General features: G+C 34.9%; 1 protein-coding gene across 1 annotated transcript in view; it reads right to left on the reverse strand.

The window, feature by feature from the left end:
- LOC150101867 (uncharacterized) overlaps positions 1 to 27,222 on the reverse strand; it is a 117,667-nt gene that overhangs the window by 50,309 nt on the left and 40,136 nt on the right. Inside the window, exons 3-4 of the mRNA XM_090399918.1 lie at positions 22,131 to 22,224; positions 21,655 to 21,730 (exon numbers count right to left, since the gene is read on the reverse strand). Coding sequence (XP_090256044.1) covers positions 21,655 to 21,730; positions 22,131 to 22,224 — 170 coding nt within the window. The remainder of the gene's footprint in view (positions 1 to 21,654; positions 21,731 to 22,130; positions 22,225 to 27,222) is intronic.

A 27,222-nucleotide genomic window follows, 5' to 3' on the forward strand; every position in this document is an offset into this window, starting at 1 on the left:
CAGCAGGAAAGGTCATGGCATTGGTGTTTTGGGATGCTAAAGGTATTTTGTTTATTAATTATCTTGAAAAGGGAAAAACGATAACTGAAGAATATTATTCCGATCTTTTAACCGGACTAGATGAAAATATTCATGAGAAAGACCCGATTTGCAGAAAGAAAAAAAAATCATCTTTCATCAGGACAATGCACCTGTCCACAAAGGTGTTTTGGCAATGGGAAAATTAAGGGACCTGCACTATGAATTGTTGGAACATTCACCCTATTCCCCAGATTTGGCTCCCTCTGACTTCTATCTCTTCCCAAAACTAAATCCTCATCCTTGCTGGTCAGCATTTTTCTTCGAATCAAGAGGTGATTGCAGCTGTAAAGAGGTATTTTGCAGATCTTACTGAGAACCATTACAGGTACAGGATAATGGTGCTGGAATAAATGTATGTCTTAAGGGAGATTATGTTGAAAAATAAAAATAATTTTGAAATTATAAATTTGTTTTTTCATTGTTAGGCCAAGAACTTTTCAGACCACCCTTGTAGCTTACCTGGATTTTTTTAGTGAAGTCAGTGAATTTTTTCATATATCAGTTCACTTTTTCAAATTTTTTTATGAGATGATGTAATAGCATATATCAGAAAGGACAGATCATGGTTCTGCATTTTAGATATGAGAAATTTTACCATGTAAGCCATATAGTGTTGTTAATATTAGCATGCACATGTAACACTAATCTATTTAAGGAGAATCTTTGAATTTACGTATGTAGAAATAACAACAGTGATGGCATTATTTAAGGAATGTTAGCCTGTCAGAAAGTTTAGATTGTCACAGTTTGCATAATACTATACTGAGGGCTTTATATGAAGATTGAATTCCATGCATTATCACCAATGTGTATTCAGAAAGCTTGGATTACTCTTCATTTATCTTGTGTTTTAATGGAAATAAAACAGATGCCTATAAATAATTAATCTAATTTAAGCATTTTCCAAACCATATTGGAAAATATGGTTTGGAAAATGCTTAAATATTATCTTTAGCACAAAGGCATGTAGGGGGTACAGTTTACATAAAGCTATTGTTACACCCTGATAACTTAAGAATGTGAAAATTTCAGTTATCATGATGTAACAAAAGAAATAAAAACCCTGTATGGATAACTAAGTAAGCAAGCTTGTTCCTAAGCAGATATCATTAAGAGCCTCTGAAAGTGATGAATACAAAAAATAAAAGGAAAGAAAAACATGCTTGCATCCAAGTGAAAAATATAGCTGAAATTGTTTGTTGAACTAAATTAAAAAAAAAAAAAAAGAAGGGAATTTACAGTTGTGATATGATAAAATAAGGTTAAGTAAAGTAAAGATTAGTCATAGGATTTTGTATATGAGAGGCTAGTTTTTACACTTGAAATAAGAGATTAAAGATCCGAGTTAATTCTTAGAAAATCTTGGAAAGGGGATTAATTTAGTATAGATGACATAGAGGTTAGCTTAAACAAAAACCAAAGCTCAAGGTCATAATTCCCAAATTGAGACTTCGTCACATGTCAGTCGCGTGCACATGGACCACATGATGTTTTGGCAGAAAAACGCCACTCTAATTGGTCAGTGAAATCGACTCCAGTAAGGGGGAGAAGAAAAGAAATTGAAGAAGGTGCCAGTAGGGGTTATCGTATAAAAGGGTTAGGACCCGCCCCACTAGGCTTTTTTCCTCAGAGTTTTCTTCATGAGTCTTTGTATAGGTCTCACGCAGTTTTCCTGAGTGACGGGTTAAGAGTTTTCTCTGTCCGACACAATAAGGAAACAAAGTGTGCGGGATTTCGATTTTGTGTTCCTATTGTAAGAAATGAGGGACACCGTTTAGTTAAAAAGAGAGAAGATAATATCAGTGTGTTTCATCGTCCAGTGATCATAGCAAGAGAAAGAAATTTCTATAAAAAAGTCAGTGCCCACGTGGTGAATTTCACAGCCATAGAATAGATGATCCTATGTATATCCTTGATTGCAGATGTAAGGTAAAGATTGTGAAAGCCCACCTTAGTACCAAAAGAACTTAGGAGTGATAAGTTATAGAAGAGTTCATCCTAGGAAGGTAAAATATCGGAAAAAGGTAGAGACCAGCGTAGAAGACCCAAGTCAAACAGGTACTGTAAAATCTTGTGTCAATTCAAATCATATGTAACTGTAGTCATTGTTCAATTACTGAACAGTTGAAAGGATTAATGAGAATTATACTAGGACTTTAGTACATGTCAAACTAGAATAAAAATGAACTTGTTACTATTAATTAATATGTATTCATGTGCCTAGAGATTTATGCATGTACATTGTATTTTAATTAAGAGAGTTTTAAAGGTCAAAAGTGTGTATTAGCTCAGCGAAAGGATAATTTAATCCATATGTCTTAGTGAGAAAATTAGCATAACTGATTATATATGTCCTAGAAAATACAGAATTATAGCATGATCAAACCAGATTAGACAAAGGATCAACTAGTTCTAGGATTATACATGTTTGTGTGTATAGAATCTGTTATGGTGATATGATCACAATTGTCATGTAGGGTCTTAACCTAATACTTGTGTTTAGCTAGTGAAAATTTGTATTATATATTCTTAGTACTGAATTGAGTTTTATTTGATAAAGAATGAATTGTACCATGTTTAAGAGTTCAATAAACTTTTGTTCATTGAAAATACAGTTGTCTGAGATTGCCACTCAATGCACCACTTGTAACAACGTACGGACCTAATTATGCGGGGGGGGGGGGGATTTTGTTAAGTTACGAGATACAGGTCACGACTGCATATTAGTTTCACACTCAGACATATTTTGGTAATTGCTCCTTGTTTTTGAATCTTATATCTTAAACTAAATGTCCTGAAAGGTGCAGTATAAAATAAATATTTAGGGACACTAAGGGGAGAAGAAGCTTGAATATTTGTATTTGGGTGATATCTTGTATATAAATAAGATTTGGACAAAGACAAGTAGAGTTTCACATGTAAGGATAGTTGAAAGTCTAATAATCGTAAATTGGGACACAACAGTATGTAGCAGATTACTGATAACTTTTAAACTTTAAGTAGTTATTTATAACTTCAACTTTTTATAAATATAAATCCTGAAGGATACCAAGAATTTCATTCACATTACTGTCCTATATTTTAGCTGCTTCATGTGACAAAACTACAATGAGTACTTTGAAGGGAGGAAAAAAAAAAGCATTAGACACATTTGCCTACAGTTGGAGCTATGCTATATGGATAATATGTTCCCAATTTGGACACACAGCCCACATTATTACAATTTTTTTAGTACATCCTATATTGAGTATGTAATTTATGATTGAAAAAATAGATAATTCTGGCATAACTGTTACATTTTATTTTTTATTTTTAAAGACAAGCCTTTATAAACTCAAGGAGCTATACAAGCTCGTTCAGAAGCAGGCTTTTACAAACACCTATGCCCGCAGTGGGATTTAAACCTACGATCTGCTGGTTGGAGGGCAGGTATGCTATCCACTCAGCCAACCAGGCTGGCTTAATAACACAAGCCTGTTAAACAGATCTTTAATCTTTTTCTTTTGCTAGGATGGCAGGATAAAGACCCAGCGGAAAACCAAGATATAGGTGGATTGATACAGTAAAAAGTGCCTTAGAAGATAGAAATATAAAATCTAATAATATTGGACTGTTGACAGATAGCATGTTAATCTGGAATAAAATTGTTGATACAAAGTTAGTAATGATGTAACTTTTCATATAGTACTATCATAAGATCCTGTACCACCCACTAAGAGTATATGTCAGGAATTTGATGATGATGATGATGATAATAATCTTTTTCTGGTTGAGGAAATATATTCCATATATTCAGGTTCTGATTCTGATTTACATTCATAAGTAGACAGTGGTGAGCTATAAGGGTTTATTTTTTCAAAAAAAAAAAAAAAAAAAAAAAAAAAAAAAAAAAAAAAAAACATAATTTTTTGAAATATATTAAGCGACAAACTCATACGGTAACCTAACAAAAATTAGTCTATTCGGCAGTGTATAGATTATTTGGAATTATTGTTTCAACTCTTCTACAACGAATGCGTCCAAGTTTGAAAATAAAATAAGCACATGCGCTATCTTTATCCTTCTCCCAGCTGGTAGCCAATTGTATGGTAAAACCGTTGATTATCACTTGAAGTATAAAAACAAAAGAGAAATATAACGTATTTCAATATGACTGTGTTTAGATAATATTTATTTATTAGTTTTAGATTGATTGTCATAAAAACTTCTATCGCAAACAAAACAAATTTATTTTCTTTATAAAAAATGCGAACTATTGCATACGTGCGATTATAAAAGATGTTATTCTTATTATACAGGGTGTTCGGGATAAATTTGACAGTTTCGTAAGGAAAAAGAAAATCTTCTTTGTATCTATTAAATTTAATGAATTGACAAAAAAACATTACAGGCAGAGTTAATTACAATACTATCAACAAGATTTACTCAAAATAACCACCATTAGCATCGATCACAGCTTCAATTCTGCTTCGGAACCTCGAACAAGCTGATGCTACAGTCTCCCTGGGAAGGGCCGCAAAAACTGTTTTAATTTTATCCATTAACTGGGCTTTTGTATTACTGGAAGTGCGATTGGTGTCTTTTTCAACTGCGCCCCATACAAAATAATCCATGGGGTTAAGGTCTGGGGAGTTTGGAGGCCAAACATTTGGACTGGTGAAGTCGTAGAAATTTTCAGACAACCATTTTTGACTTTTCCCAGAGGTGTGGCAAGGGGCCGAATCCTGCTGCCATACATACGGCCTACCATTGGCTACCCTTGTTATCCAGGGCTTGACTACAGTTAGCAACTCCACGAACAAAGCCCGAATTCCAATGCCAGGGTTCTTCAACACCTGTTCCTGCAGATTTGCGAGGAATTCTGCTGTACGAATGCAATCAGATCGTCTGCTAGGGATCTTTCTTCTTGCTACATCCTCGTAGTCACCATTGCAAGTCTCTAGTTCATGCCTGATTGTTTTTACTGTATTCAGGGAGCATTGGGCAGCAGTCGTAATATCCTTATTTTGATGGCGGGCACGAATCATCATGATACAAGTTATTCTCTTCCATGATTCAGGTGGGTTCCAGCTATCCATCCTTTCTGACATCTTGTATATGAATGAAGAAGGGTCCAAACTTTTAAATGAAGAGAAGTGTGTGTTAATACATGTAACTTACGGAAAAATATAATTAATTATAAATATGTCAAATTTATCCCGAACACCCTGTATTTTGATAGTTAAAAAATGTTTTTCTTATGTAAGATAAATTAACACAGATGATTGTGTGCAAATATTTCATGTTTAGATCATGAAATATTTGTTTAAAAATGATAATCTTTACAGGTTGATTGTTCCCTCATACTTTTTCATTGGCATTTGTACACAAGCTGTATTAATAAAAGTTTTTGTGTGAAATACTGCTTTTTTTTTTTTGCTCGACGATGCGAGCCTTTTGTTAAAATTCCCATAACTCACCACTGCATGTAGACCTACACCTTTTATGGTCTAGGCATTCGGAAGTCCTACGGAATAGGTTGATTACTCCTTATTCCTGGAGGGATTCTATGTCTGTAGAAGTGTGTGTTGAAGGGGCCAGTTTGCTTGCTTGTGGGAGGGAAAACTCTGCAGTCCACACCCAAGACCGGCTAACTTGGCTATGTCTGTGAAAGATCCTAAGTTCCTCACGTCAGCGACAGGAATTGAACGCAGGGCACTCCTTTCCCAGGCATATGGTTGCGGAGCACATAACCACTCGGCACACATTCAGGTACACTCATTTAAAAACACTCATTAAAATACAGCATAAATGAAACATTTATGAAAAGAGAACTAAAAATATCTGCATCAATCGCAACTTCCCTTAATACTGCTGAATTCACATTTGTAATACCTTTTTTGACCATTGGCTAATTCCCTAGACATGATTACTAAAACACTAAGCTTCTTTTTCTCCTTACTATACCAACCTATATTTGGGATACTCTTAAGAAACAGCCAATATAATCTACTAAAGATACAACCTCCAGATCACCTGTCTACACATTGCTGTTGACAGTTACAGATTTTGTAACTTTTCCTGTGCATGTTGTTATTAAAAAATATACATGCAATATAGTAAATTAGTACACGTGCACACACACACATATATATGCATGCTAATTTACATGAATTAATGATGATATTAATCACTCTATTATATCATTTATTGCCATCAAATTCCTGATATGTATCCTCAAGGGATGTACAGAATATATATACAAGAATATATATATATATATTTTTTATATTTTTTACTGAATGATTTAAGGAAATTACAATGTCAACTAGGATATACATTAAAATAAATTTTAATATACTTCAATATTTTGGCAACGTCACGTTGCCATTTTCAAGAAACTTAAGAACAAGACACATGCACGCAGGCACAACAAACAGTAACTGAGGAAGAAGCAGGAAGTTATTCTTTCTCCTAAAGTCCTAATGGTGCCCCCTAGAAGGCAATGTTGGTATTCTTGGGCGATTGGGCTGAAGGTCTTCTGATGTAGGTTTCCCAAATTTGAGGCAGTCTCATGCATCCAAATTTGTTGAGGTTTGGATTGTTTCTTAGGGCTGAAGCTGATTCCATGAAAAGCCTTTCATATTTGTATTTACTATGGTGTATTATCATGGCTTTCTTCCACCGTATTCTCTGGCAGGTATCCAGTACGTGGTCAGCAAGACCAGAGTGGCTGTATTGGTGAAACTGGATGTAGTCCTTGTGTTCTGAGATTCTGATATTGGCTGTCCTGCCTGTTTGGCCAAAGTAAGACAGCTTACAGCTGCAAGGGACCTGGTATACACCAGGTAGGTCTAGGGGAGGAGGATGGTCTTTAGTAGAGCAGATAAGGGATGCCAATTTTTTATATGGTCTGTAACATGAAGTTAAGTCATGTTTTTTTAGGATTTTTGTAATTTTTTCAGAGGTTCCTCGGATATAGGGTATGGTGATGGATTTAGAGTAATCCTTGTTGTGAGGGTGGGGGGTGTGGGGTTGTGGTTTACTGGTTTCAATATATTTTGGATTTTTTTTGGGGGGTGGGGTGGGGTAGCCATTGGCTGAGAAAGTGTTGAGAATGTGGTTTAGTTCTGTGGTTAGGGCATTGTCATTTGAACAGATAAGTTTAGCCCTGTTGTGTAGTGTCTTAATGACTCCATATTGTTGCGAGGAGCGGTGGTGGGATTGCTGGTGAATGTATCTGCCTGTATGGGTGAGTTTTCTATAGACTGAGAAAACCAAGGTTCCATCAGGCTAGCGAGTGACTAGTGTGTCTAAGAAAGGAAGGCAGTTGTTTTTTTTCTTTTTCCAAAGTGAATTTGATTAAGTGTGTTAGGAAGGAGAGGAGTGCATTGGAGCCATGTGGCCAAATAGCAAACACATCATCGACATAGCGAAGCCAAATGGTTGGTTTTTGTGGGGCAGAGTTTAAGGCTTTCTCTTCAAAAGTTTCCATATAAAAATTGGCCAAGGGTGGGGAGAGTGGAGAACCCATGGCTGTCCCCTCTATTTGTTTGTAGAATTTTCCTTGCCAAACAAAATAGCCTGAGTTCATTGTGAACTGAAATAGGGCTGTAATATCGGGAGGAAATTTAGCTTGCATTAGCTCTAAGGATTCTTTGAGTGGGACATTTGTAAATAAGGAGGAGACATCAAAACTGACCATTATGTCAGTGTGTTTGAGTGTAAGGTTTTCTATGCTGGCTTTGAAGTGGGCTGAGTTTTTTATGTGTGAAGGTGTGTTGCCAGTATAGTGTGAGAGAGCCTTGGCCAAATGTTTAGCTAGTTTGTATGTGGGGGAATCAATACCATCCACTATGACGTAATGGCACATTTTCCTTATGTATTTTTGGGAGTCCATAAATATGGGGGGGGGGGGGGGTTATGGAGTTAAATGGTTTTAATTTGAATAGTTAAATAGTGATTTCCACAGGCCAAGAAAGTGACCTTCTTAAGGAGCCTGTGGAGTTTTCTAATTTGTGAGTTGGTGGGATTGTACTCGATAGGGAGGTAAGTAGCCCGATCTAACAATAGAGCTTTCAGCTTACCTGAATTGAAACCTGTGTATCCTTTTGGTAATTTCAGCTTACATATATAATCCTTTTGGTAAATCTTTGAAAATTGAAACCTTTTGGTTTCAATTCAGCTTACCTGTGTAATCCTTTTGGTAAACCAAAAGGATTACACAGGTAAGCTGAAAGGTCTATTGTTAGATCGGGCTACTTACCTTTCTATCGAGTACAATCCCACCAACTCACAAATTAGAAAACTCCACAGGCTCCTTAAGAAAGTCACTTCTTGGCCTGTGGAAATCACTAACAAATTAAAACCATTTAACTCCATACCCCACCCCCCCGGATTTATGGACTCCCAAAAATACTGTAAGAAGACTGTACTGACCCTGAACTGACCGAGAATATGAATGGTGCAAAACCAGATTCCAACGTGCAGAATGCTGAAAATATACAAATAGTTGAAAGGAAGCTAATCAGAGAAGGAACAAGAACTCACAACAAAAATTATCGAGCAAATGAACAGCAACCTGGAACAAGTTAGGCTTTCAGTATTGAGACAAGTACCTCAACAAAAACTGAAGGAACTCCTACAAGAAACCAATAAAGCTGCAAGGGCTATCCCTACCGGACAAACAAATCAAGTTATGTACTCAACAGCCTATGTCGTAACATCTGAATTAGGATATAAGATTGGAAAACCCAAAAGCAGTAAGGCTCAGGAACCAAAATGAAAGCATCGACTGGAGAATAAAATTCTTAAACTCCGAGCAAATGTGAGCAATTTGAAAAACCTTAAGGAAAAGAAGCTGAAAAATACGAAAATTGAAATAACCTCATAAAGAGATATAATATTGGAACATGACCTATTGATGAAGTATTAGAGGAACTGAAGCAAAAAATAGTTGCAGTTGCAGCTAAAATAAGAAGACACAGTGCAAGCATTGAACAGTATAAGCAAAATTCAATGTTTCGAGTGAATCAGCATCAATTTTACAAGAAAATTGATTGCTGCAGGAATGATAATCTTAAAGAAAATATTTATATTTTCTTTAAGATTATCATTCCTACATGTATTTATATTTATTAATTCCTGTATTTATATTTATATAAATACCACAGACAAAGAAAATACACTTAAATTTTGGCAAAACCTATGGGACAACCTAAAGAGGCACAATAACAAGGCAAAGTGGATTGAACGAATCTCAAGAACGAAAAATGGACCAACTGAAAAGGTTCAAAAGCAAGCTAAAAGGATAAAAAATTGGTCAACACCCGGGAAGGATGAATTACATGGTTACTGGTTGAAATATCTGACAGGCTTACATGAAAGACTTGCTAACTAATTTAACGATGTTTTAGAAGGACAAAGCAAAGAAGAGTGGCTCACTGTGGGGAAAGCGTTTTTAATCATAAAGAAAAAGGCTCAAAGCCAGAAAACGTCTCCGACCAATAACCTGCCTGCCTACCAACAACTTTTAAGCTACTCACAGGCATACTAGCTGACAAAATATACAGCTATCTTAAAGCAAATTCTCTTTTCCAATTGAACAAAAACGTAGCAGCAAAAATTCAAGAGGCACAGAAGGCCAATTGCTGATTGATAAAATGATTCTGAAAAATTGCAAACATAGAAAAACCAACCTTCATATGGCTTGGAGACATTATAAGAAAGGTTTGATTTGGTGCCTCATACTTGGATTTTAAAATGAATATTCAGTATTAGAGAAAACGTACAAAAATTTTTGCAATCCAGCATGAAAAATTGGAAAACAACATTGGTTCTGAATAGTTCTGAATTCTGAAAATATAGAGAAGAAATTGGAGAGGTAGACATAAAAAAGGGGTATCTTTCAAGGAGACTCATTATCTCCTCTATTGTTTATCTTGTCACTGATCCCCTTAACTAGAATTTTAAATAAAACTGCTCACAGTTATCAAACTGCACAAAAAAGTGCAAAGATATCTCACCTTTTATACATGGACAATCTGAAATTGTGCCCAAAATCAGAGAATGAACTCAGATCATTGCTTAAAACTGTGCACATATTCAGTCAAGATATATCAATGGATTTTGGCTTAAACAAATGCGCAATTGCTGAATAACAAGAGGAAAGTTTAAAGATCTGAACGAAATCGAGCTGCTCAATACTGAAAAATCAAGGCAATAAAATTCGAAGATAGCTACAAATATTTGAGAATTTTAGAAGCATCAGAAATTCTGCACAATAAGATCAAAGAAAAAACTAGAGCAGAATATATACGCGACTAAGGAAACTCCTTAAGTCAATGCTTAATGCTGGAAATTTGATAAAAGCAATTAACACCTGGGCCATACCTGTTCTGAGATATTCAGCAGGCATTGTTGAATGGACCCAGCTAGAGGTGGAGAATATAGACAGAAACACTCAAAAATTAACAATCCATCATGCCCTCAATCCTCACAGTGACATCGATAGGCTCTATCTATCACACAAAAAAGGAGGCAGAGGATTATTACAAGTAATGCAAGTTATTGAAGAAGAAAAACGCAATATGAATGATTATCTGTAGCAAACAACGGAAAAATTTCTAACTGAAGTAAGGAAAAGGGTATATTTAAACCCATGGAGACAACCAAGTAAAAGTGAGAATCGAAAGATGGAAAAATAAGGCATTGCATGGAAAATACCTTCACAGCATAGAGGACAGTGTTGACAGCAACTTGACCTGGCAATGGTTGAGAAATGGAGCATGAAAGAAAGAAACAGAATTGGTAATTTTTGCAGCACAAGAACAGGCCATTAAAACCAATGTTATGAAGGCAAAAATACAAAAAATTCAAGAAGACAGTAAATGTAGATTGTGCAAAGAAAAGGAAAAAATGGTAGACCACATTATAAGTGGGTGCAGCAAAATCGCACAAATTGAGTACCATAAAAGGCATGATAACATAACAATGTCAAGTTAAGATAATTCACTGGCACTTAGGTAAAAAGTATGGGTTTAAAGTATCTAAAGACTACTGGATGCATAAAGTTCACCAGAAAGCGATTGAAAAGAAAAAGCTAAAATACTCTGTAATTTCAAAATCCAGACTGACAAAAGCTTGGAAAGTAATACACCCGATATATAAGTGGTTGAAAAAAGTGAAAACAAGGTGTTCAGTTTATCGAAATATCAGTACCAGGAGATAGTCGGATTGACGATAAAGAAACTGAAAAAATTACAAAGTATCACGAGTTGCAAGTTGAAGTTGAATGAATCTGGCAAAAGAAAACGAAAGTTGTTCCCATAATAATAGGTGCTTTAGGCAGCATTCCCTAAAACACTGAAAAAACATCTAGAAGCACTCGAGTTGGATGGATTAAAAATCGGGCGGCTACAAAAGGCCATTTTTTTTTGGCACAGCATTCATATTCAGAAAGTATTTCCACAATTCATAGGCCTTTGGGTAGGGCTCGAATTAGTGGAATATAACCAGCCTTTTACTTAAGACTAAGGAAGCAAATCACATCTGGATGATTATATATATATATATATGCATCCTGACATACATCAAACACCTATTTTGTTAACCATACTTCTCCCGTTCAGTTTAAATGACCATACTGCCTGAGATCAGCTCTGCTCACAAATGAATGATAACAATGTCAAGTTCCTTCCTAATACATACAAAGATATGTATGATAGATTATTGTGTGGATAGTTTGGGTCTCCTGCGATGAGTCTTTGGACTCCACAGGGGGGAATGCCCATACAGTAATAATAATAATAATACATACTGTAGTTTCTTTCAAGCTTTCAAATATATCATCATCATCATCATCATCATCAAATTCCTGACATGTACCCTCAAGGGGGTGTACAGGATATGATAGTACTTCATGAAAAATTTACCTCATTACTAACTTCTTATCTACAATTTTCCTCCAAATCAGACTGTTAATTGTCAAGACTCCAACATCATTACCAGATCTTATATTTTGATCGTCTAAGGCACTTTGTGCCGTATCAATCCACCTATATCTTGGTCTTCCTCTGGGTTGTTTTCCTGCCAACCTGGCAGAGAACACTTGTTTTGCTAATCTTTCCTCGCCCATTCGGTTCAAGTGACCATACCACCGGAGATTAGCTCTGCTAATGCATTCCTGAATGCTGACAATGTCAAGTTCTTTCCTAATATCCTCATTTTTAATATGATATTGCCATTGATACCATCTGTTCACACCTATAATCTTTCTCAGGACTCTCATATCTGCACTCTCTAGTCTTTGGTTAAGTGTTTTACTTCTGACCCAGCTCTCAGATACATAAGTTAAAACCGGTTTGAACACTGTCTTGTTTGCATACAGCTAATTTAGTGTTCCGACTAATTTCTCTCTTATTCCATATGAATTTAATCAATCATTCCTACAATACCAGCTTTGTTGATTCTGTTGTCTATTTTCATATTTAATTTACCATCTTCACTAAAAATCGTGCCTAAGTAGCTGAAATGTTTTACTTGTTCCACAGGTTCCCCATTCAAAACACAGTTGACATTTTCAACGATTCTACCTATTTTCATTGTCTTTTTATCGCTGACCTTCATACCATATCTAGTACAACAGTTATTCAATTTAGTCAGGGAATCTTGCAAACTTGTAGAGGATTTATTTAGAAGCATAACATTGTCCACATAAAGCAAAGAGCTCACATTAACATCTCCAATTTCGATATCATGTTTAATACCACTTTCCTTCATAATGTGATCCATATAGATTAATGAACAAAGGGGGTTAATGTACATTCTTATCTCACACCAGATTTAACATTAAACCATCTTCCTGTACTTCCTTCAATTCTAACTGCTGACCTGCAACTCAAATAAAGACTAAGTATTGCTTGATATAATGCCCTACTGACACCATATAACTGTAGTGTATTGAATAGCTTCTCTCTTGGCACTTTGTCGTATGCCTTTTCCAGATCGACAAAACTTAAATACAGATCTTTGTTATATTCCCATGCTTTCTCAACTAATTGTCGTAAAGTGAAGATCTGATCCTGACAGCCTCTATTTGGCCTGAATCCAGCTTGTTCTTCACCAAGCTTTTCTTCCACAATTCTTCTCAACCGTTTCTGTTGAGTGTTTTTTACCACTGTGCTATCACTGCTTGTTTCATTTAGCAATTTTTTGAAGTAATTACTCCTTACTTAAAAATATATCTTTTTCTCCCATTTTCATGTCACCTTTATGATCTCTAACTCCTTTTACAGCACTCTTTCCTCAATTTCTAAGCTTCTTCAACAACCTCCAGAATATCTTACCACCTTGATATTTATTTTCTATGTTCTTGCTAAAGTTCTCCCATGACTTTTGTTTAGCTAGTTTTACACAGTATTTATCTTTTTTCTTACATTTGTCTCTGTATTCTCTAATAGCACAAGCTGACTTATTTGCCAGGAACTTTTGATATGCTTTCTTCTTTTCCTTCACTGCCTCTTTAACTTCCTGTGTCCACCAGCGAGTTCTGATTTTTCTATCCTTGGAGACAACCTCACCACATGCCTCTCTGGCTGAATCAATCAGTATTTTCTTCAAGGTTTGCCACTGAATCTCCAAGGTTTGGTTCTTGTTCTCAAACTTTTTCATTTTTTCTTCAATAATCTTTATGTATTTTAGCCTACAGTTCACATCTGAGAGCTGCTCAACTTTTATTCGCTTTAAAACTTTCTTACATGATATTCTTTTCAATATGAAATTCAATTTTATCCTACTCAAGACTAAATAGTGATCACTTCCAATTTCAAATCCTCTGTACAGTCTAGTGTCCTGCACCAGGGAGAAAATATCACTATCAACAATAACATAGTCAATGAGACTTTTCTTATTCCTTGCCTCTTCTCTCCACATGAATTTGTGCACATTTTTATGTTGGAACATGGTGTTAGTAATAACCAGTCCATGTCCTGAGCAAAAATCCAACAGGTATTTGCCATTATTATTAGCTTTGCTCTTTTCTCCAAATTTTCCCAAAACATTTTTGTATGTCTGACAATCACTTCCTACTCTGCTATTTAGATCCCCAACAAGGACCAACTTTTCCTTTTTCATTGTGTCAGTAGCTTTCTCTAGAGCCTCAAAACATTCCTCCACTTCTACCTTAGTAGAACCTTCTGTGGGACCATAGGCACAAATAAGTCTCATTATCCAGTTCCCCATTCTGATATTTGCTCAAATCACTCTACTTGACACTGCCTGCCATTCAAGAAGATGAGCCTCATATTTTGTGTTGAATACTATGGCTACTCCTTTTCCTCGATTGTCATTGCCTGAATATAACATTTCGTATTTATTGCTCAGAAAGATTTCACCAGTTTTTGTCTTTTTTGTTTCCGTCACCCCTATTATGTCGATCTGGTACTTATCTAATTCCTCAGCTAGCTCCATTTCTTTGCCATTCAGGCTTCTTATGTTGATAGTACTGATCTTTAACTCTGGTGATGTTGAGTTGGGGTGTGCTTTCAGATTTGTTCCACTAGCTGACTTTTCGCTGTTCACCCTGGTTCCCTGGCGAAAACAACGGGGGCCTTATTTAACCGGGCGACGCCCCAGCCGGCATGAAATTTTGTCATGTTGTACCATCATTTGGTATATTGGTTTAAGCCAATAAGAATACAATTTGGTCGGCTAAATCCCAAATGGCCAGCTCATCCTCGTTTGTTCAGTATCCAGGTAGATACCCAACAGGGTGCACCACGAGAAGGTGAGGATTGAACATTAAGTCAGAAGCCCTGGTCGGTTCTCTGCATTCCTTTAAAGGCTGTGCGGAGGTCTCCTCTCAGTTATACAGCTTTTGATTTAATGAATGCTGCCTGCTTTGTGCATCTGTACTTACTACTACTACTGTCCCCTTTCCAGTTTTGATGGTAGCAATTTTCATCTAAAATGCAAGAAACATTTTTATAAGTGATTTTCAACTGAAGGCAACACTTTTAATTAACACTTTCGTACAGAAGCAACAAGGTTATGCAGATGATATTAATTACTTTATTATATCATTTATCACCATCAAATTCCTGATATGTACCCTCAAGGAATGTACAGATTGCTATGATATCATTACATGAGAGTATACATTGTCATAACTTTGTATCAACAATTTTTCTCCAAATTAGTCTGATATCTATCAGGACTACAATAGTGAAAGATATTATATTAGCGTCATCTAGGGTAATTCAAAATGCATCAATCCACACAGGTCTTCCTCTTGTCTTTATTTTGAGATCTTGACATGGTATGAAGGTCAGCAATAACAAGATAAAAACAATGAAAATAGGCAGAAGCATTGAAAATGTCAACTGTGTTGTGAATGGAAAACCTGTGGAACATTTCAGCTACTTAGGCATGATTTTTAGTGTAGATGGTAAATTAAATATGGAAATAGACAACAGAATCAACAAAGCTGGTATGGTAGGAAGTCAATTGAATAACTTCATATGGAATTAAAGAGAAACTAGTTGGAACACTAAATTAGCTGTATACAACACGGTGTTCAAACCAGTTTTAACTTATGGAGCTAAGAGCTGGGTCAGAAATAAAACACTTGACCGAAGACTAGAGACTGCAGATATGAGAGTCCTGAGAAAGATCAGGGGCATGAACAGATGGCATCAATGGCAATATCATATTAAAAACGAGGATATTAGGAAAGAACTTGGACATTGCCAGCATCCAGGAATGCGTTAGCAGAGCTAATCTCAGGTGGTATGGTCACTTAAACAGAATGGGAGAGGAAAGATTAGCAAAAGATCTGCCAGGTTGTCAGGAAAACGATCCAGAGGAAGACAAAATATAGGTGGATTGATACGGTACAAAGTGCCTTAGACGATAGAAATATAAGATCTGATAATGTTGGAGTCTTGATAAGTAACAGACTGATTTGGAGGAAAATTGTAGATAGGAAGTTAGTAATGATGTAAATTTTTCATGTAGCACTATCGTATTCTGTACACCCCTTGAGGGTACATGGCAGGAATTTGATGATGACATACATCAAAAACCTGTTTTTTCTAACCTTACCTCTCCCATTCTGTTTAAATGACCATACTGCCTGAGATCAACCCTGCTCACAAATGAATGATAACAATGTCAAGTTCCTTCCTAATATCTTTACTTTTTACTTTATTTTTATTTTTTTATTTTGTATGATGATACAACAGCTGTGAGCCGCTTTTAAGGGGAGGTATGACACCATCTCAATCCCCTCCATATTTTTTTATTCGGGCTTGGGACTGGCATAGCAGGCCTATGGCTAGAGGGACTATCTTAAGTATTCTTGACTGTAATCCATGTGTGTTCACAGGGCCAGTTTTGCCTGTTCTGGGGGATGAAAAACCAGAGTTTCTGGGTGAAAAAAATCTCCTACCTCTGTATGAGATTGGCTAACTCACCTTTTGTCGAAAGAGACCAGATAAAGGTCCTCATGTCATGGATGGGAATAGAACCCAAGTCTTTGTGACTAAAGGGCTTCATCTATAAAACCTGAGCTATGGAGTCTCACTTTTTAATAAGATTCTGCCTTTTGTTTAACCCCCCCCCCCCCCCAATTTTTTCCTCAGAACTTTCATACTCTGGTATCCAGTCATTGATCAACTGTTTTACTTCTAACTCAGATCTCAAATCAATAAGTCAAAACTGGTGTGAACACTATCTTGTATACAGTTAGTGTTTTGACTAATTTCTCTCTTATTACATATAAAGTGATTCAGTTGAACTCCTCATGATACCAGTTTTACTTATTCTGTTGTCTATTTCCACATTTAATTTGCTATGTTCACTAAGAATTGTGCCTAAATAACTGAACTATTTTACTTGTTCTATAGGTTCTCCATTTAGATTACAGCTGATGTTTTCAATGTTCCTGCTATTTTCAGTCTTTGTCTTTTTATTGCCATTTTTATGCCAAATTTGTTACAGCGTTATTCAATTTAGTTAAGGAATAGTGCAATCTTGTACCGGATTTATTGCAGAATATAACATCATCTGCATAAAGTAAAACATCACTAAAAATTGTGCCTAAATTCTGAAATGTTTTACTCGTTCTTTAGCTCATAATTCAGGGTACAACTGATGTTTTGAATGTTTGCATAGCTTTGTTGATTTTCAAGAAAATCTGTTACAGTAGCTATTAAATTTAGTCAAGGAATTGTGAAGTCTTGTACTAGATTATTTAAGAATATAACATCATCTACATAAAGTAAAGATCTGAGATCAATATCTCCAATTTTCATATCAAGTTTAATGCCATTTCTCTTCATAATGTGATCCATACAGATGATGAATAACGTTGGACATAGTTTGATGTAAGGCAAAGTACACACTATCTTCTTGTGCTTCCATCAATTCTAAATACTGACTTATGACCTAGGGTGCACCATGTTACCTGTGGTGCACTCTGGGTAACGCTAATTAAGCTAGAGCAATTTGGCAGCCAGTCTAACACTTAGTTCTCCTGGCTAAGGCATGCAGGCAAACAATATTGATTTTTCTAATTTTATTGATGATGCTGACAAAAAAACTGGGATTTAGCCTTAAGAAGTGTCAACTGAATATCGAGGGAATTAACAGAGCAAAATGTGACTATCTCTGCAAAATACTACAAGAAAATAACATTGACATTGTGCTTCTTTAAGAAACGCATGCTGAAAATGAAGATGACCTTAATAGAAGAGGAAAAATAACTGGTTACACTCTGATTGGTGCTACATACCACCGGAATTATGGCATTGCAACATATATCAAGGATGATATAGAAAATGCTTCTGTTCTGACAAGATGTGATAACGATACTCATCTTGTGAGTGTGAAAATTCACAACATAACAATAGTCAATGTCTATAAGCCTACTTTAACATCATGGTCTATAGATGTCATACCTACTTATCAACATCCAACAGTATGGATTGGTGATTTTAATAGCCATCATGAAGAATGGAAGTACCGTAATAACAATGACTGCAGTACTACCCTCATTCAATGGGCAGAAATAAATAATATACACCTTGTATTTGATGCCAAGGATAGAAACACCATTAGATCATCAGTATGGCAAACAGAGTGTAATCCGGACATGTTTTGTTTCAATAAACACAGAAGGGCAACCATTACCAGCAAGACGATATGTACTTTCTAACTTCCCACACAGTCAACATCGACTGGTGTTACTGGAAGTTGGTATGGCACTACCTATAGCAAGATCCTTTCCACAACCACATTGGAATTTTAAAAAACAAAGTGGAGAAATTTTGTGAATGAATTGGATAAATGTGTTCGTTGGATACCTGCTAGAGTTGCGGAGTACAAGAGATTTGTAGGAGCAATCATATCAACTGCGAAAAAATATATCCCTAGAGGTTACAGAAAAGATTATGTCCCTGGATGGAATGAAGAGAGTGAACATCTCTACAGAGAGTTCCTGAAAAGTGAAGATCCTGAAAGAGCAGCTGAATTACTACATAGCCTGAACTCATCTCGAAAAACAAAATGGATTGATACGGTTGAAAACCTTGACTTCAAACGATCAAGTAGAAAAGCTTGAAATCTTCAACAACTATCCACAACTAATCTACCTAAAAGAAAAAGCACAATTATCTCTCCCCTGAGAAAATAGCTAATCAAATTGTTAATATGTCAAGGGCACCTAGGAACCGTGAACATACCAAGAAAGAACTTAGAGCTTAAAAACAAATGCCCCTGCTTTCTCACAATATGCCTCAATCTTCACTATAGATGAAGTAAAAGCCGTCATAAAAGATATCAAAGGAGGCAAGGCCCCAGGCTTCGACAGTGTCCATCCTGAATATCTGATTAATAGCGGGTCAATACTATAAAATGGCTCTGTGAATTCTTTTCTGATATATTATTGACTGGCCGACTACCTTGCCGGTTTAAGAAGTCAAAAATAGTTGCTATTCTTAAACCTGGAAAATCACCCCAGGAGGCAAAAAGTTACAGACCTATTGCTTTATTGAGTTGCAACTATAAAATGTTAGAATGCCTTCTGTACAACAGATTGTCCATACCAATTATGCAGCATGTCCCGATTGAAAGCTGGTTTTAGAGAAAAACGTGCTTGCTGTGATCAAATGCTAACTTTAACATCATACATAGATGCTGGATTTCAGAAGCAAGAAAAAACATCAGCTGTCTTCTTGGACCTAACAGTAGCCTATGATACAGTATGGCGTGAAGGTCTTATATACAAATTTCTTAGTATTGTCCCATGTAAATGGACTGCACACTTAATTTCCTCAATGCTCACTGAACGTTTCTTTCAAGTGATATTAGGAAATAAAATGTCACAACAACAAAAACTTAATAATGGTCTTCCACAAGAGTCAGTATTGGCACCCTTACTTTATAACCTATACACATATGACTTGCCTGCTACCATCTCACGCAAGTTCTGTTATGCTGATGACACTATAATTGCCATTCGACACAAACATGAGTCAGGCTGAAGACGTCCTTACAAAAGATCTGAAAACAATAGGTGAATACTACAAAAAATGGAGACTCCAGCTCAATCCAGACAAAACAGAAGTATCAAGCTCTCACCTTAATAATCACATGGCAGATGTCACTTTACATATCTTCTTTGAAGGATGTTTACTACGACATAATAAGTTTCCTAAGTACTTGGGCATGAGACTGGACTGCACACTCTCTTACAAGCAACACCTAACAAACGTTTCTGCTAAGATAAGAACCCATAACCACATAATACAAAAACCAATAGGCATGACATGGGGAGCAACAGCTGAAAATCTGCGGATTACAGCTCTTGGTCTAGTTTTCTCTTGCCGAATATTGCTCACCAGTGTGGCTAAATAGCACACATGTTAAACTTGTTGATAGCCAACTAAATAATACAATGAGACTGATTTCTGGCACAATTAAATCAATGCCCACACACACTGGCTTCCAGCTCTTAGCAACATTGTTCCACCAAATCTGTGCAGGACTAAGGCTATCTTACAGGAGTATAAGAAAATCTTGGAGAACACAGGCCTACCAATACATTTAGATCTTCCAGACTTAAGTATACGATGATTGAGATCAAGGCATCCACCACTACAATTAGCCCAACTACTACTACAATCTAACTTTGACCTGAAGCAAAAGTGGCAAGAACAGTGGGAGAGCCAGACAGATGACATCACAAAATTTTCTCTCAAAGAATTACAAGAAAGTTTTGATGCTGGCTCACACCTCCCACGAAAATGCTGGACTCAGCTTAATAGAATATGAACTGGTCATGGTGTATGTGCGGACATGCTTTTTAAATGGGGCAAACGACCATCCCCACATTGTGATTGTGGAGCTCAAAGACAAACTCAAACTCAGAGCATATTCAGGAGACAAATTGGACTTTTTAAGTGCTACACCCGAAGCTATGAACTATTTGACCAATATGGATGTAACCTTTCAATTTTATTGGTTTTTAAAATGACTTTTACTTTTATATGTTTTTAAAGTGACAGTGTATTGTACTGCATGTTTTGTTATTCATGCCATATGAATAAATAAAATAAATAACTGACTTATGACTTAAAAAATAAAGGCCATGTATTGATCAATATAACATGTCATATAACTTGTTTATTAGATTAATAAAATAGTCAAATTACATGAATGTGATATACTAGTGATCATAAAGCATTAACCTTTTTTACCAATGCAATCTTTACTGGTAAAAATTTTTTATTACTTGAACTTATCTCGTTCAAAATAATGCACCACTGCCTCCACTTTTTAAAACCTAAAAATCTTCTTTGGAAAAACTCTTCGGCTATGCTGCTAATTTTATGGCATCCATGTTATCAAATTGTCTCTCTTTTAATAATGATTTCAATTTTACAAATAGGAAAGTCAGGGTCCAAGTCTAGAACAGGATGGTTGGAAACACATCAGAATATGTATTTTGTCCAAATTTCTCAAATAGCAAACACCAAATGTAAAATGTGAAGGTTTATGCAAAACCAAATTCGACAAATGCCACAACTACAGTTTCCTTCTGCCAACATTTATAATCTTCCAGATCCTCCTGTAAACTTATACTCTCACCAGTAAGAACAAAACTATCAATTAAAAAAAAAAAAAAAAAAAAAAAATCAGCATACACCCTGAGTAATCTGCCTTTCTCCTCTTCCCTGGCAATGGCAAATATATTTTCCTTTGAGATAACTGAGCTTTTGTTTTTAGATCAATGGATGTCTGTCATTTTATAAAAAATGCATACGCTCAAAAAGTTTTTTTTTTTTTAAACAAGCATTATCTTCATATGCAGTTTTTGAATATTTCAAGAGTATTAGTTGCATCTCTGCTATTTTTTAAATTCAGTGAGTATGGTAGATGTGCATTCAAAGAAAAATTAACATGTGACAATTTCAGAATTATGTATATAATAAATACACACATAATAAATTTTCTACAATTTTATTACACCTTGTATCTGCTAATTTTAACTTTTATGAAAAATTATTCATACTGTAAAAATTTCTCAATTCTTACCTCAACACCCTGTACAATAAATTTTGTTTTGCCACTTAATATCCTAAAAATGATCTGAAAAACAAAAGTTTTAGTTCTTAAATATTTGAACAACATTTATAATTTCATGAAAATTAAAATAATTATTTGCAAAATCCATGCTGCATTTATTTCTTACAGTTTTATGAATATAAAAAAAAACACTATTTATGAATAATTTAAGAGTTTTATATATAAATTAATTTTCAGTGGTACTGAGAACATGTTATTTATCTGAAATAAGAAGTCGTATTTTTGTTACTGTCTTTGGAAATTATCTATATTATACACTGAAAGGTGGAAAGGTGCCTCAGTACGGATTTTAAGATTAAAGATCATAATGATAAAGAAAACAAAAATAAGATTATGTTATAGTTACCTTATAAATAGATTAAATTTCATTTATGAATGTCATGAGAATGGTGATTAACAAACAAAGATTCAGTGCTCGACATTACAATGTTCTTGTATCATACAAAGCATACTGATTTATGTGTAATTCTAAAATAATGCGGATCTTCAATTTTACATTTACACCAGAATATGCAGTAACTGAAATAAAGTGACAAGTAAAATATAAAAAAAAAAGTTTTATGAAAAATTAAAAAACAGAAAAGATATCTCCTTGATGCAAAATTCTTTATTATCTTTTATCATACAAATAGTATAGCAAGATGTATAAAGAGAAACAAATAGTTAAGGACTATAGTTGTGTACAATACTGAAAATGAAACAGCATTAACAAACTCCCATTGAGATTAATTAACATGACCATAGCTAGCATATTATTCATCGGTTGGTTCAGCCAACTGCAGCACAAATTAGACTCAAGATTAGCTGTGGATGGCAAAATTGAAAGATGGACATATGATCGAAAAAGAAAACTAAGGAAAAATAAGGCAGGAAAATGTTTATGAAAATGGGCTTAAGTTCTCTTATTATGAATCAGTAAATTCTTTACTAGAAGTTCAGAGCATTGTCAGCCTGGTTAATCACATCCATTCTCCAATCAATGCTGCAAGTTTGAATCCTGATTTCGGCATGGATGTTTGTTACTGTCTTTAGGTGACATGAATTTCATCACCTGTTGTGAGACCACGGCTCTGCTTATGGAGTCCCGAAGTGGTTGAAAGGTTCCATGTTTGATCTCTAGATCAAGGTTTCCAGACTATAAAAAAAAAATAATAAATAAATAAAAATACAAAAAATATATAAAATTAATTTAAAAAAGTCCTCAGCCCACTTATGGTACTAATTATAAGATTATTTTTATATGAATATATAAAAATAACCTTATAATTAGTACCATAAAACCTTATAATATATAATTATAAGGTTATTTTTATATACTAATTATAAGGTTACAAGATTATTTTTATGATATATAAAAATAACCTTATAATTAGTACCATAATACCTTATAATATATAATTATAAGGTTATTTTTATATACTAATTATAAGGTTATAAGATTATTTTTATATGAACTCCCACTCACAAAAGGTTTACAACCTTTTGTGAGTGGGAGTTCATATAAAAATAATCCACAGCTGTAAAGATGTGTGCCAGAATCTTATATAATATAGATGTAGAGTCATGGCGCACATCTTTACAGCTGTGGATTTTTTTATTTTTTGTTGAATATAACTCAAACATCATACCAAGCAAACAAGTCAGATTTAACTTATGTGGTGAGATATTAATAGGCGAGATAGCCGACCACTGGAAAGCCTTTATGGAGTGACAAATCATAATACACGTTCTTCAAATTAAATGAAAATGTTTTGTTCTGGCAACTCCCAAGAATGTTATTTACCAAACTATATCATCCCAATTCTATTAACTGTATTAGTAATGCTATGGTGTAGGAATGCTTTTCATTGATCCTTTGCATGGTGCCCAAAACAATGAACATCAAAAATTATGCTGACAAAATGTACATATCTATGCTGAAAGAGTTCTTTGGAAATAATCTAGTCGAGTATCAACAAGATAATGCACGATATACTGAAAATACAACTTGGCTTGAGGAAATAGAAGTGGAAAGGTAAAATGACACACAGTCCTGATCAACTCTATAAAGCACTTCTGGGAAGAGATAAAATGTCAGTTAAGGATGAGACTAACATGATAAACTCTTCCCTTACAAGTCAAACTGACTGCCTTTACAGAGAAATAATAGAACAAAAGTTAGAAACTATTATATAGAAATAGGCAAAATAATGATTTTTTAAGGATACTTGTGCCATAAAGGAAAAACAGAAGGATCTGGCCATTAAAGTTTAATACTTTACTAACTGTTTTCTCTGTGTTTTCATGTTATTTTGTCTTAAGCAAATACTAAAGTCAATTTCTTGACATTTGGCAGAAAGCGTATTCACGAGAATGGCATCTAAAATCACAGTCCAAAGTGGGCTAACATAGTGAGGTCAGTGAAAATAAATGCTGAGGAAACATTCTCAAGTATCCATTAATTTTGCAACAAAATGTACATGTCCAAAACAAAACAAAAAACAAACAAACAAACAAACAAAAAACTCATGAAATAATACTGAATACCCTTCATTTCTAATCAAAAATATAATACTTCAGTAACAGAACTGTGATTTATTAATTTTATTTCATTTGCAAGAAAAGTTTGTTAAACATTCTCTTCTAGTATACATTAATCTTACCTTTTTGGATACATATCAATCACATTCCTCTAACATTTCAGGCTATTTAAGTACAGCTTTCCTGCAACCATTCTTAAGCAATAATAAATATAAGCACTTTTTTTTTAATGCATAACTTTAGCCTTTAGCCTTTTAATCAAATAGAAATTAGATTAAATCACGAGCTATCACATACGAGAGAGATAAACCAAGGGGTCCGACAGGGATGTCCCCTCTCAGCAACTCTTTTTAATATCTACTTAAATGAAATAATAATAAAATGGAACAAAAATTTACATCAAGGAATTAAACTTTCTCCTACAGTTAACTTAAACACTCCCCTCTTTGCCGACGACCAAATAATAATTACAAATTCTGAAGATAACTTACAGAAAGCTATTTTAGATCTAAATGAGATATCCATTGATAATTCAGATTTCCAGTGATAATATCAATGGAAAAATCGAAAACTTATGGCCTTTAAAGATCCAGCAAGAACTAAAATAGTAATAGATAACAAGATCTTAGAACATGTGAATTCATTTAACTACGTAGGATGTATGATCACATATGAAAATGAAAAAGATATAAATGTAAAAATTGCAAAATATTTAAAAATAACAGGTTGATTAACTCTATATTTAAACCAAACCTAGTTCAAAAACAAACCAAGCTAAAAGTATACAATACATTAGCCCTACCAGTCTTAATGTATGGAAGCGAAATCTGGACAATAAAACAAAAAGACAAAGATTAACAACAGCAGAAATGAAGTTTATGAGAAAAACTGCAAAGTATACCCTATTTGATCACAAACGAAACGAAGATATTATGAAAGAATTAAACCATCATCATCAAATTCCTCCCATGTACCCTGAAGGGGTGTACAGGATATGATAGTACTACATGAAAAAAATTACATCATTATTAATATCCTATCTACAATTTTCCTCCAAATCAGTCTGTTACTTGTCAAGACTCCAACATTATCAGATCTTATATTTCTATCGTCAAAGGCACTTTGTACCGTATCAATCCACCTATATCTTGGTCTTCCTCTGGGTCATTTTGCAGCAAACCTGGCAGAGAACACTTGTTTTGCTAATCTTTCCTCACCCATTCTGATTAAGTGACCATACCACCTGAGATTAGCGCTGCTAACGCATTCCTGGAAGCTGACAATGTCAAGTTCTTTCCTAATATCCTCATTTTTAATATGATATTGCCATTGATGCCACCTGTTCATGCCCCTGATCTTTCTCAGGACTCTCATATCTGTGGTCTCTAGTCTTTGGTAAAGTGTTTTACTTCTGACCAAGCTCTCAGATCCATAAGTTAAAACTGGTTTGAACACTGTCTTGTATACAGCTAATTTAGTGTTCCGACTAATTTCTCTCTTATTCCATATGAATTTATTCAATTGACTTCCCACCATGCCAGCTTTGCTGATTCTATTTCTATATTTAATTTACCATCTTCAGTAAAAATTGTGCCTAAATAGCTGAAATGTTTTACTTGTTCCACAGGTTCTCCATTCACAACACAGTTGACATTTTCAATGATTCTGCCTATTTTCATTGTCTTTGTCTTTTTATTGCTGACCTTCATACCATATCTATTACAACAGTTATTCAATTTAGTCAGAGAATCTTGTAGACTTATAGCAGATTTATTTACAAGTATCATCCGCATAAAGCAAAGAGCTGACATTAACATCTCCAATTTTGATATCATGTTTAATACCAGTTTCCTTCATAATGTGATCCATATAGATAATGAATAACAGAGGGGATAATGTACATCCTTGTCTCACACCAGATTTAACATTAAACCATCTTCCTGTACTTCCTTCAATTCTAACTGCTGACTTACAACTCAAATAAAGACTAAGTATTGCTTGATATAATGCCCCATTGACACAATATAACTGCAGCGTATTGAATAGCTTCTCCCTTGGAACCTTGTCATATGCCTTTTCCAGATCGACAAAACTTAAATACAGATCTTTGTTATATTCCCATGCTTTCTTGACTATTTGTCGTAAAGTGAAGATCTGATCCTGACAGCCTCTATTTGGCCTGAATCCAGCTTGTTCTTCACCAAGCTTTTCTTCCACAATTCTTCTCAACCATTTCTCAAGTATACTTGCATAGATCTTGCCAGGAACACCCAGTAGGGAAATACCTCTGTAATTCTCACATGCAGTTTTATTTCCCTTTTTATATATGGGTATAGCATTTCTAGTCGAATATCATCTACTCCTGCTGCCTTTCCACATTTCAAGCCTTGGATGGCTTTTTCTACTTCAAGTATGAATATGTATTCCTGACTGCATGCCTGATCAGTGTTTTTTACCACTGTGCTGTCATCACTGCTTGTTTCATTTAGCAGTTTTTCAAAGTAATTACTCCATACTTCAAGGATATCTTTTTTAACCGTTTTCATGTCACCTTTATCATCTCTAACTCCTTTTACAGCACTCTTTCCTCCATTCTTAAGCTTCTTCAACAATCTCCAGAATATTTTGCCACCTTCTTGATATTTATTTTCTATATTCTTGCCAAAGTCCTCCCATGACTTTTGTTTAGCTAGTTTTACACAGTGTTTAGCATTCTTGCATTTGTCTCTATATTCTCTAAGAGCAAAAGCTGACTTATTTGCCAGGAACTTTTGGTATGCTTTCTTCTTTTCCTTCACTGCCTCTTTAACTTCCTGTGTCCACCAGGGAGTTCTGATTTTTTTATCCTTACAAACAACCTCACCACATGCCTCTCTGGCAGAATCAATCAATGTTTTCTTCAGAGTTTGCCACTGAATCTCCAAGGTTTGATTCCTGTTCTCAAACTCTCATTTTTTATTCAATAATCTTTGTGTATTTTAGTCTACAGTTCGCATC

Source organism: Typopeltis vanoorti, chromosome 11 (assembly GCF_054136105.1).
Source record: "Typopeltis vanoorti isolate ZY-2024b chromosome 11, IOZ_Tvanoo_1.0, whole genome shotgun sequence".
Taxonomy (NCBI): Eukaryota; Metazoa; Arthropoda; class Arachnida; order Uropygi; family Thelyphonidae; genus Typopeltis; species Typopeltis vanoorti.